Here is a 14726-nt window from a genome sequence, read left to right on the forward strand (position 1 = left end):
TTAAGTAAACTCCTACTTCCTTTATACTCTTCTAAGGATTGACTCAATCTCTCCTGCCTATACCTGTCACATGCTTCCTTCTTTTTCTGAACGAAACCCTCAATTTCTTTAGTCATCCAGCATTCCCTATACCTACCAGCCTTCCCTTTCACCCTAACAGGAATATACTTTCTCTGGATTCTTGTTATCTCATTTCTGAAGGCTTCCCATTTTCTTGCCGTCCCTTTCCCTGAGAACATCTGCCTCCAATCAGCTTTCGAAAGTTCTTGCCTAATACCGTCAAAATTGGCCTTTCTCCAATTTAGAACTTCAACTTTTAGATCTGGTCTATCTTTTTCCATCACTATTTTAAATCTAATAGAATTATGGATGCTGGCCCCAAAGTGCTCCCCCACTGACACCTCAGTCACCTGCCCTGCCTTATTTCCCAAGAGTAGATCAAGTTTTGCACCTTCTCGAGTAGGTACATCCACATAGTGAATCAGAAAATTTTTTTGTACATGCTTAACAAATTCCTCTCCATCTAAACCCTTAACACTATGGCAGTCCCAGTCTATGTTTGGAAAGTTAAAATCTCTTACCATAACCCCATATTATTCTTACAGATAGCTGAGATCTTCTTACAAGTTTGTTTCTCAATTTCCCTTACTTTTAGGGGGTCTATAATACAATCCCAATAAGGTGATCATCCCTTTCTTATTTCTCAGTTCCACCCAAATAACTTCCCTGGATGTATTTCCAGGAATATCCTCCCTCAGTCCAGCTATAATGCTATCCCTTATCAAAAATGCCTCTCCCCCTCCTCTCTTGCCTCCATTTCTATTCTCTCTGTAGCATTTGTATCCTGGAACATTAAGCTGCCAGTCGTACCCATCCCTGAGCCATGTTTCTGTGATTGCTATGATAGCCCAGTCCCATGTTCCTAACCATGCCCTGAGTTCATCTGCCTTCCCTGTTAGGCCCCTTGCATTGAAATAAATGCAGTTTAATTTATTATTCCTACCTTGTCCCTGCCTGCCCTGTTTGACTCGCTTGTGTTCTCAACTGTATTAGTCTCAGATAGATCTGTTTCCTCACTATCTCCCTGGGTCCCAACCCCACCTCCTTACTGGTTTAAATCCTCCTGAGCAGCTCTAGCAAATCTCTCTGCCAGTATATTATCCCCCTTCCAATTTAGGTGCAATCTGTCCTTCTTGTACAGGTCACTTCTACCCCCAAAAGAGATTCCAATGATCCAAAAACGTGAATCCTTGTCCCATACATCAGCTCCTCTGCCATGCTTTCATCTGCTCTATCCTCCTATTCCTGCCCTCACAGGCTTGTAGCACTGGGAGTAGTCCAGATATTACTACTCTCGAGGACCTCCTTTTTAAATTCCTGCCTAACTCTCTGTAATCTCCCTTCAGAGTCGCAACCGTTTCCCTTCCTATGTCGTTGTTTCCAATGTGGACAATGACCTCTTGCTCGCCCCTCTCCCCGTTGAGAACATCTGTATCCCCCTTCACAAATTTACACTTATCAACTCATCCAGGTCCCACAAACCAGTACGGATTTATACGTGGACTGAGCATTGTACCATCTTGCTGCTCATTTTGTTCACATCCAGTGGTTCCAATTGTGGTGCTGGCACAGGTAATGTCACAAGCAAGATGGGGTGAAGTTTCAAGTTTCGGTGATCTGTCAGTTCACAAACAGATGTAATAAAACTAGTCACATTAAAAAATACTAAGTCAAGCTAACTTGTCGTTAATTTTTTCTGCAACTTGTGGGAAATTGGGAGAAGTGATGAACAAATTTTATATTTAATATGGATACGTGAAAGACATTGTGGCAGCATTTGACTCAGTGTGGTATCAGTGGTTAGAAGGATTGGTGTTCAGAGTCATACCTCGCAGCATGGAAGATAGTTATTGGAGGTCAGGACATTGTTTCAAACGTTTTTCAGGGTAGTGTCCTCGGCCCAAGTATCTTAAGTTGATGCATCAGTGATTTTTCCTCCATCATAAGGTAAGCAGTGGGGATGCTGACTAGTGGTTAATGCATTTAATACCATTCGCAGTTCCTCAGTTACTGAAATGGCTCGTGTTTACGTGCAACACTTAGAAAGCATTCAAGTTCGGACTGATAAAGAACAAGTAACAATCATGCCATATGAGTACCAGAGAACAACCAATTCCAAAAAGGGAGTTTCTAGCCATCTGTTTTTAATATTCAATGGTTTAGTCATTCTTAGATATCTTAGCGCATTGTGTCTGCACTGCTTCTCCGAATGAGTATTAAGACAAAGCCATTTTCCTAAGAGTCCCAATACCGACTCCAGGGAACTCTTCTACAAGCCCAAAGAATATCCACTGACTATTACCATCTGTCCCAATTACTTCTCCAGTTTTGTATCCACACAGCTACTGTCCCTTTTTACTCCTCGAGTTATGACTTTTCTCACAAGGCTGTCGTGAGGCATTGTGTCAAATTTACTGAAAATCCATGTAACCATATCAACATTATTACCGTCAACTATCCTTTCGAATATTTCTTCAAAAACTCCAGCAATTTAGTCAAACATGAGTTTTGCTTTAGAAATTCAAGCTAACTTTTTTCTGATCAACCCACCTTTATCCATGTGACTACTAAGATGTTCCCAATTAAGTGTTTCTAAATGTTTACCTGCCACTGCAGTTAAACTGACTGCTCTATAATACTGGGACTGGTCCAAAGGCCATCTAGCAATAACCACAGTGTGGGACAAAGTATTTAAGAAGAAATATAGGTAATTCTGCTATAACATGCATTTCACTCATGCAAATTTGCTATAACGTGTTTGAAGAATTGGGGACATCATTCTAAAGCATGAACTTTTAAAGCGTATATTGGTTATAACACAGTTGCGGCCCCATTAGTTTAAATGGTGCTGCTATTATGCAATTTTCTTATAACACAGGATTGCATGAGAACAGAATTACTGCATTATAGCAGAATCTACTGTATTGGGTTCTTGTGATAGAGACATGGCAATAGTTGGGGTAATTGTAATTAATAAGAAATCCTGTTTAAACTGGCTCCTTTTAAAACATAAGTTCATATAGACCTGAGCAAAAGGTAACCACAGGTAAAGGGATCCCCAGGAGCTTAACAGTTTGGGGTAGACTGTCTCAAACTGTAAAGAATTTGGCAACCTCAGCTGGGGTCTGGTCATAACACAGGAAAAGTTTCATCAGATGTGCAAGTAACAAATTTAATCCCATTATTGAATAAGGGAAGTAGACAGAAAATAGAAAACTATAAACCAATTAGCTTAATAAAAGAACAGAAAATGCTGGCGAAACTCAGCAGGTCTGGCAGCATCTGTGGGAAGAAACACAGAATTAATCTTTTGAATCCGGTAAACCTTTGTCAGAACATCCTTTCCACAGATGAACATTTCTCTCCATGGATGCGGCGTTTCTCCAGCACTTTCCACTTTTGTTTTAGATTTCCAGCATACCCACTTTGCTTTATTTTATGCCAGTTACTTTGATGCCTGTTGTAGGGATAGTGTTAAAATTGATTTTTAAGGAGATTAAAGCTGCATACCTAGAAAGATTCAGGGTAATTGTGAAGAGTCAACATGGTTTTGGGAATGGGGAAATCATGTTTAACCAATTTATTGGAGTTTGTTGAAGGAGTCAGTTTGGAGGGCTGAAGGGCCTGTTCCTGGGCTGTAAGTTTTCTTTGTTTTGAGTGACATGTGCTATGGATAAACTAGCCTGTAAACATACTGTATTTTGATGTCCAGAGACATTGGTAAAGTTCCTTATCAAAGATTATTATGGAAACTAGCATATGATATAGGTGGTATCATACTAGCAAAGATACAACATTGGCTGGCTTGCTGGATCTTTGTCTGATTGGTAGGATGTAATGAGTGGAGATCTGTAGGAGTCTGTGCTTTGATGAGCCGCATGCTCTACTTCTGTTCCTATTTTGTATGGTTGTATGCTGGATTTATCAATGCACCTTTTTTTCTGACAAGGATGTGATGTTTGTAGTGCTCCAGTCCTTTTAACACATTCCCTGAGTCTAGGGAAGTCTCAAGGATTATGACTATTGCTTCTGCAATTTCTACTGTCACTTCCTTCAATATACTTGGATGTATCTAATCAGGTCCTAGTGCCTCATCAACTTTAAGTACCTACAGTCCATCCAACACTTTTTAATCAATTTCAAACCCTACGAGCAGCAGAGCTTCATCCTTTGTCACCATGGTCTGAGTAACATCCACCTCCTTGGTTAAGACAGATACAAAGTATTAATTTATTACTTCAGATGTGTCACATGCCTCCATTAATTCACTTTTTTCTTAATTGTCCCTGCTATTCTTTTTAAGTACTCTTTTACAATTTATACTTATAAATCATCTGGGTTATTGTTCAAAGTTACAGCTTACAGCAACGAATGAGGAAAATTAACTGGTTTTATTCAGGCTTTAGGTTTTTTTTCTTACTGCACACAAACAGATAACATTCTTTGCAGAAGGCATCTGAACATCTCATTAATACGTGCAAACTGTTCAATTTATAATAAAAATGGAATGTGCTAGAGAAATCCAGCAGGTTTGGCAGCATTTGAGTTTTTCTAGCACTTTCAATTTTAATTTCAGATTTTGTGCATCCACTGTATTTTGCTTTAAGCTGTTCAGCTATCTGGAAGCAAATCACATAGTTGTTGGTAGGCAGTGGTCTTTATCATTGACAGCAAGTCACAAGACAATAGACCAATCAGCCATTGGTTGCTGGATGAATTTCCTTTTGTACACACTCCCTGTCATCAATTCATCTAACTGTGAATAGGTTTATTATATATTATATAGTGGCCAGTTACATTACATTTAAGGTATGTGATTGTCTCTTGTGAGACGTCAGGCTCAACTTAGGAGTAAGTTGATTTTACAGCTATCATACAGCACCTGTAACAAGCACGGAACTCTAACATCTCTTTAGAAACTCTGGTTAGCTCCTACCACAGAGTCCATAACATAACATTGTCACTTTATTAGGTTTACTCCTAGATAGTAATACTGAGTCTGCTGTTTTTGGAACTCTTCATCTAAACAGCTGAACTGACTGTGTAAAAAGTCAATTTCTAAGTTGTAGTGGTTGTGGATGCCTGATAATTATGTTCCATTATGTATGGTGACCCCCGAGGAATTATCGTTGCCTTCTTTCCCCACAATCCTGCCATCAGTTATCTGCATGTTGCTCTTGGCAATGTCATCCAGATGCACAGTATTAGTTTCCATGCGCATGCTGATGACATCTAGTACTATCTCATCACAGTCTCTCTAGGTCCCATGTTCCTGTGTCTCCTTCACTGTTGCTAAGTTATCAGACTGCTTATCTGACATCCTGTACTGGATAAGAACAAGTTTCTATCCATTAAATATTTGCAAGACTGAAGCCATTGTTTTCAGTCCATGCTTCAAACTGTATTTGTGCTGCTGACTCTATCCCTCTTCCTGGCAACACTTGGAGACTAAATGTTTACAATATTGGTTGTTTTATTTAACTGCTGAGGCTTTCTTCCAATCACACATTTGCACCTCACTAAGACCCCTAATTTCCACCTCCTGAACTTTACCCTGACTTACTCTCTGTCTCAGCTCATTGACCTTTGAAACCCTTATTTATACGGTTTCCCATGTTCAACTTTTTGTATTTTTGAGATCATCCACAACTCTGCCAATTTCTTATTCACCTATCATGTAGCTACTTTTTCTCCCTGTCAAGCAACATCTTGACCTGATAAATTTTCTGCTATTCTTCTTTGCCCTCATCCATCCCTACCACAGTAATGCACTCCAGCCTTTCAACCCTCTGCGATGTCTGCATATCTCATTCTGGCATTTGAGCAGCTGCGATTTTAAACACTCCACCATTGACGTGCCATGAACTATTAAGGCGAAAATCTCCTTAAAAATCTGCTTTTTTGACCAGGCTGTTGGCATGGTTCTTAATGTGGCTAGGTGTCATATTTTGTTTAATAATATTCCTGCGAAGTGCCTTGGGAAGTTTTATTACCTAGGAGGTGTTTTAAGAAGCTAAGTTGTTGTCATCATTATATTGGAATTTAAGAAACTAAATTCAAAGCAACAAAATTAAACCATACCCCGTTCATTTGAATTTATGAATTGTGTCTTGACTTCAGAGCACAGAACCTTAAGCACATGCTTGCATACTCAAATCAGTATGGCTGTGCTGTAGGCCAACAGATTAAAAAATCTTTTCATAGACAAGAGCAGCAATATTGCACCTTGTAAATGCAATATTTGCTAATTGATTAAAATTAAAAGCTATTTCAGCTTAGTCTTTAAAATTAATGGTGCCTCACTATTGAAAGAATTTTTAAAAATTGATTATTAAGTAACAATAGCTGTATATTTGAATAAGGCTAAAGAAAATATGATGTAGAAAACCATTCAGTGCTAAAGTGCTGGATCTTATTTCACCTAAGCAGGTTGAATCTAGTAGAATCTGCAATAAAGGAATTGCAGTTGTGTATGAGAACAGAATTTATATGCAAGGGGAATTTTCACCTCTATCTGGCAGTGGCTGGATGAGATGATGTCACCTTTTAGCTGATTGGCTGCTGAGCACCTAGTGAAGGGAGAAAGGGTAAAGATGCCGGAATAAGCCTCTGTTGTATTCATGGCGAGTACTTTGAGATAGGGACTTGAATTGATTGTTGTTGAAAATTGACTAACAGTTGATCATGTGATCTTTTGGGAGCTGCTTGCATGAGACGAATTGACAGCAATTTTTTAAAAAAGGAATGAGACGGCTGATTTGCAAGAGGATCTGTGCCTGTAAGTTGCAGAATCTGGGTGGAAAAGGCAGAGAGCTATAAAGTGGGAGGATGCGTAGGCTGAAGCACATACAAAAGCAGCAGAAACAAAGATTTGCTTCACAAGTTCATTTTGGCATTTAAAGCAACATTTGAAATGTCAGTACAATAGACTGGTATGCCGATTTATTCCAATCTGAGTTAAAATGTTTGTTACATAGGGCAGAAAAGGTTAGATTAACGCTGTTTAGCCAGGGTGGGTACCTTTTTTATTTCCACTTTACAGTCAGAATAGTCATTGAGAAAATAAGACTATTTGTCTGATTGTTTTTTTTTCTTTAACAAGATAACTAGATATTATAACTAAATATTTACGATTTATTGTAGCTTAATATTTTGTGTGCATTTTTTTGAAGATAAAAGCTTTGATGATGAGGAGTCTGTGGATGGAAACAGACCATCAGCCAGTTCTACATTTAAGGTACCGGCTAAGAAAATGGCAAGTGCAAGCATTGGTGGGAAACGATCAGCCTCTGCACCCGGATCTAAATCAGGTACTGTAGTTAGTTTGTTCTTCGATTGCATTTAGTAATAAGATTTATCTTAAGTATAGATTTAATTGGCACAATTACTGAAAGAACAATTCATGGTTTTGTGAAATAAGATGAAAAGGCAGCTCTTTTTCTAAAAACATTTCCCTGTGTTTGATGAGGTGTCTACACAACCAGAGATCACCTCCTACAGACAAATATTTGAAAATAAATTTCTGGTCTTTCTCAAGAATGTATGTGATAGGGAAACATTTTCTGTTGACTGGGGAGTCTAAGGCAAGAGAACATTGTAAAAACGAGAGCTGGACCTTTCAGGAATGAAATTTGAAATTTCTTCTCCACACAAAAGGTGGAAAAAGTTTAGAACTCTCTGCTGCAGATGGCAGTTGAAACTTGATCAGTTGTAAATTCTGAGTCATTACGACACAGAAAGGGTCCAATTTCATTTAGATCTCTATTAAGTAATCCAGTCCATCCCACTGGATTGAGACAGGATTCTGTTTATGTCAAGTGGCAATTCATTTTCCTTTTGAAAAATAATTCTCTGCACACACTATCCTCATAGGCAATGAGCACCAACGGGTGGCACAGTGGCTCAGTGGTTGGCAGTGTTACTTCACAAAGCCATGGACCCAAGTTCAATTTCCCCCTCGGGCATCTGTCTGTGTGGAGTTTGCATATTCTCCCCATGTGTCCATGGGTTTCCTCTTGGTGCTCTAGTTTCTTCTCATAGTCCAAAGATGTGCAGATCAGGTGGATTGGCCATAGTGTCCAGGGATATGCAGGCAAGGTGGGTTAGCAATAGTAAATGTAGGGTTACAGGATAGGGTCAGTGGGGTGGGTCTGGATGAATTGCTGTTAGGAAGGTTGGTATGAACCCAATGGACTGAATGGCCTGCTTCCACACTAACAATTCTATATTAAATTCTATTCTATTCTATTCTATAGCTCCCTCTGCCTGTTTATCACCATGCTGAGTCTGTCCTGATGGTTGAATTATGCAGCAATAGTTAATACTTTTTAATCACTAACAAGCTGAGAGAGATGGACAGGAATTTTATTTTTAAAAATGTGCACCATTTTATTAACTTTTCAAACCAACTTTATTTTATGAAATAGAGACCTATCAATACAGCATTCGAGGAGCAAGAGAATCAATGTTTCAGGCATCAGCCCTTCATCAGGAAGGGCTGATGAAGGGCTTATGCCCGAAATGTCGATTCTCCTGTTCCTTGGATGCTACCTGACAGGATGTGCTTACCTATTTTGTTGTTGTGTTTTTAGGCAATCAAGATGCTGATGGATTGCTCCTAATTCTATACAATAAATAGTTATATTTAAAGCGGGCATTTTGTGTGTAGTTACTAGTGGTGACATAAAAACTGCACTTCTGAATATTATACTTTATTAACTTTAGTCCTACAATGAATTTGTTTGTGGAATATCATAGATTCATGGTCAGGTGTCCATGATATGGAAGGATACCTTGCAATCTAGTGACATTTTGAATTTCAGACCTCTCACTTAGTCCTTGTTCTTGTGTTCCCCAAAGGATGTGGACACATGAACTGTGAGTTTTTTATTTTTCTGAATTAGAATAGGTAGTCAGGAAGGATGGTGGAGCTGAGAACAGGAAATGAATGTATAAGCATAATGGAGAAGCTGTCTGACATTATTTGCAACAATTTTTCAACAATATTTCTTACTAGCTGTGGTATGTTCCATGAAGATTAGTGTCATGTTCTTGTATTTGTCAGATCTTTGGCTTATCCCAAATTCTGCTCCATATATCCTATTATGCACTGAGTCCTAACTATTATCTCTGTCCTTGTAGCCTTCATATCCAGACCTCGCAACAATTTAAATTAAAAATTTTCATTTTCATTTAGAAGTCCCTTCAGTATTGTACCTTATTTTATCTCTACAACCTCCTCTAATCTTACAAATCAACCCATTAATATTCCTTGTTTCTATTAAATCTATCCTCCTTTTCTCGACTCTACTAATGTGGCAGATTATGAGCCCATCTGAAGCTGCTTAAACCATCTAATTTGATGCCACTTTTCACCAATTATAGTTAATTTTGCTCAAAGCATGTTGTTTAAACCGTGCTTTGCTTTATTTGCTAACTTTACCCTTATGGATTGCAGTTTTTTCTATTTCTCTGAAGAACCATGCAGCATATTTTTGTGTGTTCATTTAGTGTGAAATCTAGTATTGTCATGTGCAACTACAAAGAAAAGAAGAAAAAGGTTTGCATTTATGTCACACCTTGGAGGAACTTACTGGGTGCCCCAAAGTGCTTTGCAACCAATGAACTCCTTTGGAAGTGTAGTCATTGTCGGATGCATGAAAACTAATTTGCACACAGTAAACTCTGCAAACAGTATTATGATAATTTCCAGACTATCTATTATTGGAACAATGATTGACGGAGTTTTATTGGCCTGGACATTGTAGAATAACTACTGCATAAGTTCCTACTCTTTGAAATAATGCTATGGGATCTTTTCCATCCATTTAAGTACTGCACTGAGGTGTTTGCTAGATTATATTGCTCAAGTGCAGCTGTGGAATTTGAACCTATGACCTTGTTGCACAAAGGTGAAAGTCCTACCAACTGACTCGCAACTAGCATTCTTTATAGTTCCATCTCCACCTTGATGTTACAATCTCCATAGAGATTGATAACTTTTGGAAGAGGAATTGATTCACGTTGCCAATGAAAAGAAAAATACTGGGTGTTATTTCACCTTTTAAAGCTTTTTCTGAAACAAAATCAGTGTAGCTCAGCTGAAGGATCATTCAAATAAGAATAATAAAAATAAATTGTGCTTAAATCATAAATATAACAAAGATGCACCTCCCATATCTTCACAAAAACTCGCATAACTTATTGCAGAAATGAAGCATCACAAGTGCCCACCAGTTATCACAGCTCTTGAGTCATATACATCAGCAAACGTGTTCCATCTGAAGTTCCCAGACACAGTTGCCATCAACATGGTACCACAAATACAAATCCTGTCTCTCCCTATCTCTTCCGTTGTGATAATACTGAGGCCCCTTTTTCAATCCTTTAAAATATCTAGTAGGTTCCAGCACCCTTCAACAGTAACAGTGTGTATTGTGCAGTCACCAGTTCCTGGTGCTTCCTGTTTTCTCTTTTTCCAACTATGTAATGCATACAAGAACACAATCTGTGCACAATTCTAATATCTATTTCAGCACCAATGACTGCCTAATTGAAACCACCCATCCAGAAAGAGTCTTGCTCGTTGTCTCTCTGCACAAGTTCTGAAGCCTTATAAAGGAGAAAAATAGACTTTAAGCACTTCAACTTTACCTAGCATTTGATTTAGCCTTTGCTTCTCAGCTTTTCAGAGTAATGCCAGCTCATAGCTCCTTGAAAGTAGAGTCTCAGTTAGATAGGATAGTGAAGAAGGCATTTGGTATGCTTTCCTTTATTGGTCAGAGTATTGAGTACAGGAGTTGGAAGGTCCTGTTGCATTGGTATAGAACATTGGTTAGGCCACTTTTGGAATATTGCGTGCTGTTCTGGTCTCCTTCCTATCGGAAGGATGTTGTGAAACTTAAAAGGGTTTAGAAAATGTTTACAAGGATGTTGCCAGGGTTGGAGGATTTGAGCTATCAGGAGAGGTTGAATCGGCTTGGGCTGTTTTCCCTGCAGCATTGGAGGCTGAGGGGTGACATCATAGAGGTTTATAAAATCACGAGGAGCATGGATAGGGTAAATAGACAATGTCTTTTACCTGGGTTGGGGGAGCCTAGAACTAGAGGGCATAGGTTTAGGGTGAGAGGGGAAAGATATGAAAGAGACCTAAGGGGCAACTTTTTCACACACAGGGTGGCGTGTGTGTGAAATGAGCTGCCAGAGGAAGTGGTGGAGGCTAGTACAATTGCAATATTTAAAAATCATTTGGATGGTTATATGATTAGGAAGGGTTTAGAGGGCTGGGTGCTGGTGAGGATCTAAAATTTGAATTTAGGCTGTTGTCAGAAGCAACAAGTATATGTAGATTTTTATTAACTACAAAATGGCTTTTCATTTTAAAATAACACAACAAAATGGCTGAAAATAATGATTTAGTTCTGTGCACTTTTACTGCTGTTCTGCAGAATTAAGCTAAAATACAAAAACAGTGATTTGGTATTTTGAACTAATCTGGAACTAGCAAGCATGAGATTATTATGTGCGTCAAACAATCTGTTTCTCAGGAAATATCATTGGATTAACCTGCTGTAAATCATGTCACCTTATTACAGTTGATTGGATTTTCTTTGTAATTAAGGCTGTACTGTCTCTTTAAAAACATTTAAATAATGTGTAATTTTCTAATGTAATTGTGCAACTTCGCCACGGAACAGAGAAGCTTTAATCTCTGTGTTGCTGGACAGAATTGCGTCAAGGTGCCTTACTTTATTAAACTAATGACCTTGCTTTGTACAGACTGCATTCCGTTGATTATTTGACCCATCTCGGACCGAACAGGCTCCTTAAAAGGGGTCTAGATCTTCACTGGCAGGTGGGACTAGATTGGGTTGGGATACCTGGTGGGCATGGAGAAGTTGGACCGAAGGTTCTGTTTCCGTGCTGTACATCTCTATGACTCTAAATGGACGTTTCTTGAAACCACGTAATCTAATAATCAGGAAACTAAATAAATCTTCATCTAAAATATACCCCAGCTCATTTTATTCTTTTAAGGCATGTCACACAAAATGGCTTATCTCAGCCCATTGTTTCTCACTTTAATTGGAATTAAAGCATTGTAAATAAAGTTTTCCATTCATTTAATCTGCACTCTTCAACTCATGTCTCCTTTCTCCCCATCTCCATCAGGTTTTTCAAACTTTATAATTTCTTTCAGCAGTTTTCTGCATTAAAAATTACGTCATTACAAATTGAGGATATTGATATTCAGAATTGATACAAATTGCTTGTGTAGTGTTTGTACCCTCTGATGTAATTTTTTTATATAAGATTCGAATCACTTGACTGTCATTCTTGTCAGTTTCTCAAAACAAGGATGACGCTTGCCAGGTTTCATGATTTGTATGACCTCAAGTATCTCAGCAAATCGAGTCTGGAGTCATTGGTCTTTGAACAGAAAGGACTAGAGTTGTCCTGGGGAAAAGGGATTCTTGAGATAGGGTTCTGCTCTCCTTTCGCTTGTTGAATGAGATGTTGCCTAAATGGTATAGTTTGCACCAAAGTGCGCCTACATGCCAATGTCAATTTATCCCCTTTTCAGTGAGGCCTTCAGTGTCCTTAAAATGCTTCTCTGTACTTACTGAGATCAGGAGCCATCCTTAAGTTGTGAAAAGAGGATTTGTTTTAGAAGCCAATTATTTTGGGGCATGGTGGCTCAGTGATTAGCACTACAGCCTCACAGTACCAGAGATCCAAGTTCGATTCCAGCCTCGGATGACTGTCTGTGTGGAGTTTGCACGTTTCCCCCATGCCTGTGTGGGTTTTCTCCCACAGTCCAAAGATGTGCTGGTTAGATGAATTGACCATGGTAAATTACCCATAGTGTTAGGTGCATTAGTCACCGGGAAGTAGGTCTGGGTGGGTTACTCTTCAGAGGGTCGGTGTGGACTTGTTGGGCCAAAGGGAATCTAATCTAATCTAATCTAATCTATTTGGTGTGTTGATGCAGTGTCCAAACCAATGGAACTGTTTTGACATGATCATGCTTGTCATGCTGAAGAAATTGGCATCAAATAAGTACCAGAAATTGTTTGCCTGTGTACCCACTTTACTGAGTATCCTGGGAATTCACCAAAACACTGCAGCCCTGGTGGTACTTTTGATGGGTGACCAAAATTTCTTTCTGCTCTATAAAAGACACATGTCAATAACAGCTTTGTAGACTGAAGCCTTTGCTTTCTTGTGGAGATCTTTGCTATCAAAGACGTGATTGTATAATGTTTGTAAGGCTGTACAAGCATAATTGATTTTGTGCTAGATCTGCTCCTCAATGGTGACCTTTTGAGAAAAGTATCTTTTCAGATATGGGAAATGTTCAACAATACCTCTAAAACAGATAAGAAATTTATTGTCACGTGCAGTTTTACATGAAAAATACAGTAAAAAGTTTTATAAATCACCCCACTGCGGTGCCTACATCTATGCCAGAAGTCATACATAATGCTAATAAAAAGTAAAATTAAGACAAACATCACAGTTCGGTTACAACTCCTGGGCTCTGGGAAAGCCAAAGAACAATGGAATATCTTGAAGACGCAGCCAGGATGAGGCAACCATTCTGGGACAGCAACGCCAGGCTGCTGGAATACTGATCCAGAATCCTCCACTGAAGAAGATCACCATGTCAGGCCAAGACCACCACTCCTGGATGAGACCATTAATACCTGGAAGCCAAAGATGAAGAAGACTTCCATACCGGGACAGGACTGCCATGCTGTGCTGAGACTGCCATTTCTACTTAAGGTTCTGAGGCCCAGCCGCAGACCTGGAGCATCGACCTACGTGTCCAGACTGGGCAAAATTAGTCCAGGACCTGCTCCTTGCTTGCTGGGAGACCTCTGGCTGTGTTGGAGCCACGTCCAGCTCATCCTCGTGTTACTGTTGTTGCTGCCAGCGGCTGTCTTCTTCACCCATCACATTCCAGTCTAAAAAGAAAACAAAAAAGAGCTAATGAAGAAAAGAGAAAGAAAACCTACAGGAGAAGATGAGACCCAGGCTCAGGTCAGTTACACCACCGTCATCCTGAAGTCTCCCCATCAGTGCTAAAAGCGACAGGGACAGGTGATTGTCTGGGGGAGGGCTGGTGAAGGATTTAGTACTTGCTGATGTTATTTTGTATGTGGAGTGCAAGCATTTGAGCATGGCCTGAATAACACTTGCAATGTGGACTACAACTGTACAGTTTTTGGAATTTTGTAAGTCATGGATACACTGGAAAGTCACCTTAGTTTTGGCTCTCAGCAATTTGACATTTAAAAAAGTCCTGTTGGGTCTTTAATCAAGCATGATTCTTTGTGAAATTAGTCACAAATGAGCACCAGGAGAAGCCTGCAGCAGATGGTGAAGAGCTTTGGCGGAATCACACAATCTTGCTTTATGCCTATAAAATATAAAAGAGCATGGTTTCCAATCCATTATATTATACAAGAGTTATAGGATGTAGCAGATTTTGCTGGACATCCAAGTCTCCAGAGCATTTCCAAAGTGCTTTGTGATTGATGGGGTCCAAGCCCTTTGACATATCAATTAAGGTTACATAAAGCTCATTACGCTATTTAAGACACTTTTTTGGATCTGTTAAGCGGCAAAAATAGGCCTGTGGTTCACCCGGATGACTGGAAGCC

The 14726-nt window shown here is 39.3% G+C and overlaps 1 protein-coding gene across 29 annotated transcripts in view; it reads left to right on the top strand.

Annotated features, from left to right (window-relative positions):
- The window catches only part of clasp2 (cytoplasmic linker associated protein 2), a 320784-nt gene that overhangs the window by 92423 nt on the left and 213635 nt on the right, over nt 1-14726 (top strand). For 27 of the 29 annotated variants that reach the window (XM_043688884.1, XM_043688883.1, XM_043688861.1 and 24 more), the window contains one exon: nt 7233-7370. In XM_043688884.1, coding sequence (XP_043544819.1) covers nt 7233-7370 — 138 coding nt within the window. Of the gene's footprint in view, nt 1-6666; nt 6839-7232; nt 7371-14726 lie in introns of those variants that run through there. The other 2 variants (XM_043688890.1, XM_043688885.1) reach the window with 2 other exon arrangements.

This window comes from Chiloscyllium plagiosum, chromosome 4 (genome assembly GCF_004010195.1).
Source record: "Chiloscyllium plagiosum isolate BGI_BamShark_2017 chromosome 4, ASM401019v2, whole genome shotgun sequence".
NCBI lineage: Eukaryota > Metazoa > Chordata > Chondrichthyes > Orectolobiformes > Hemiscylliidae > Chiloscyllium > Chiloscyllium plagiosum.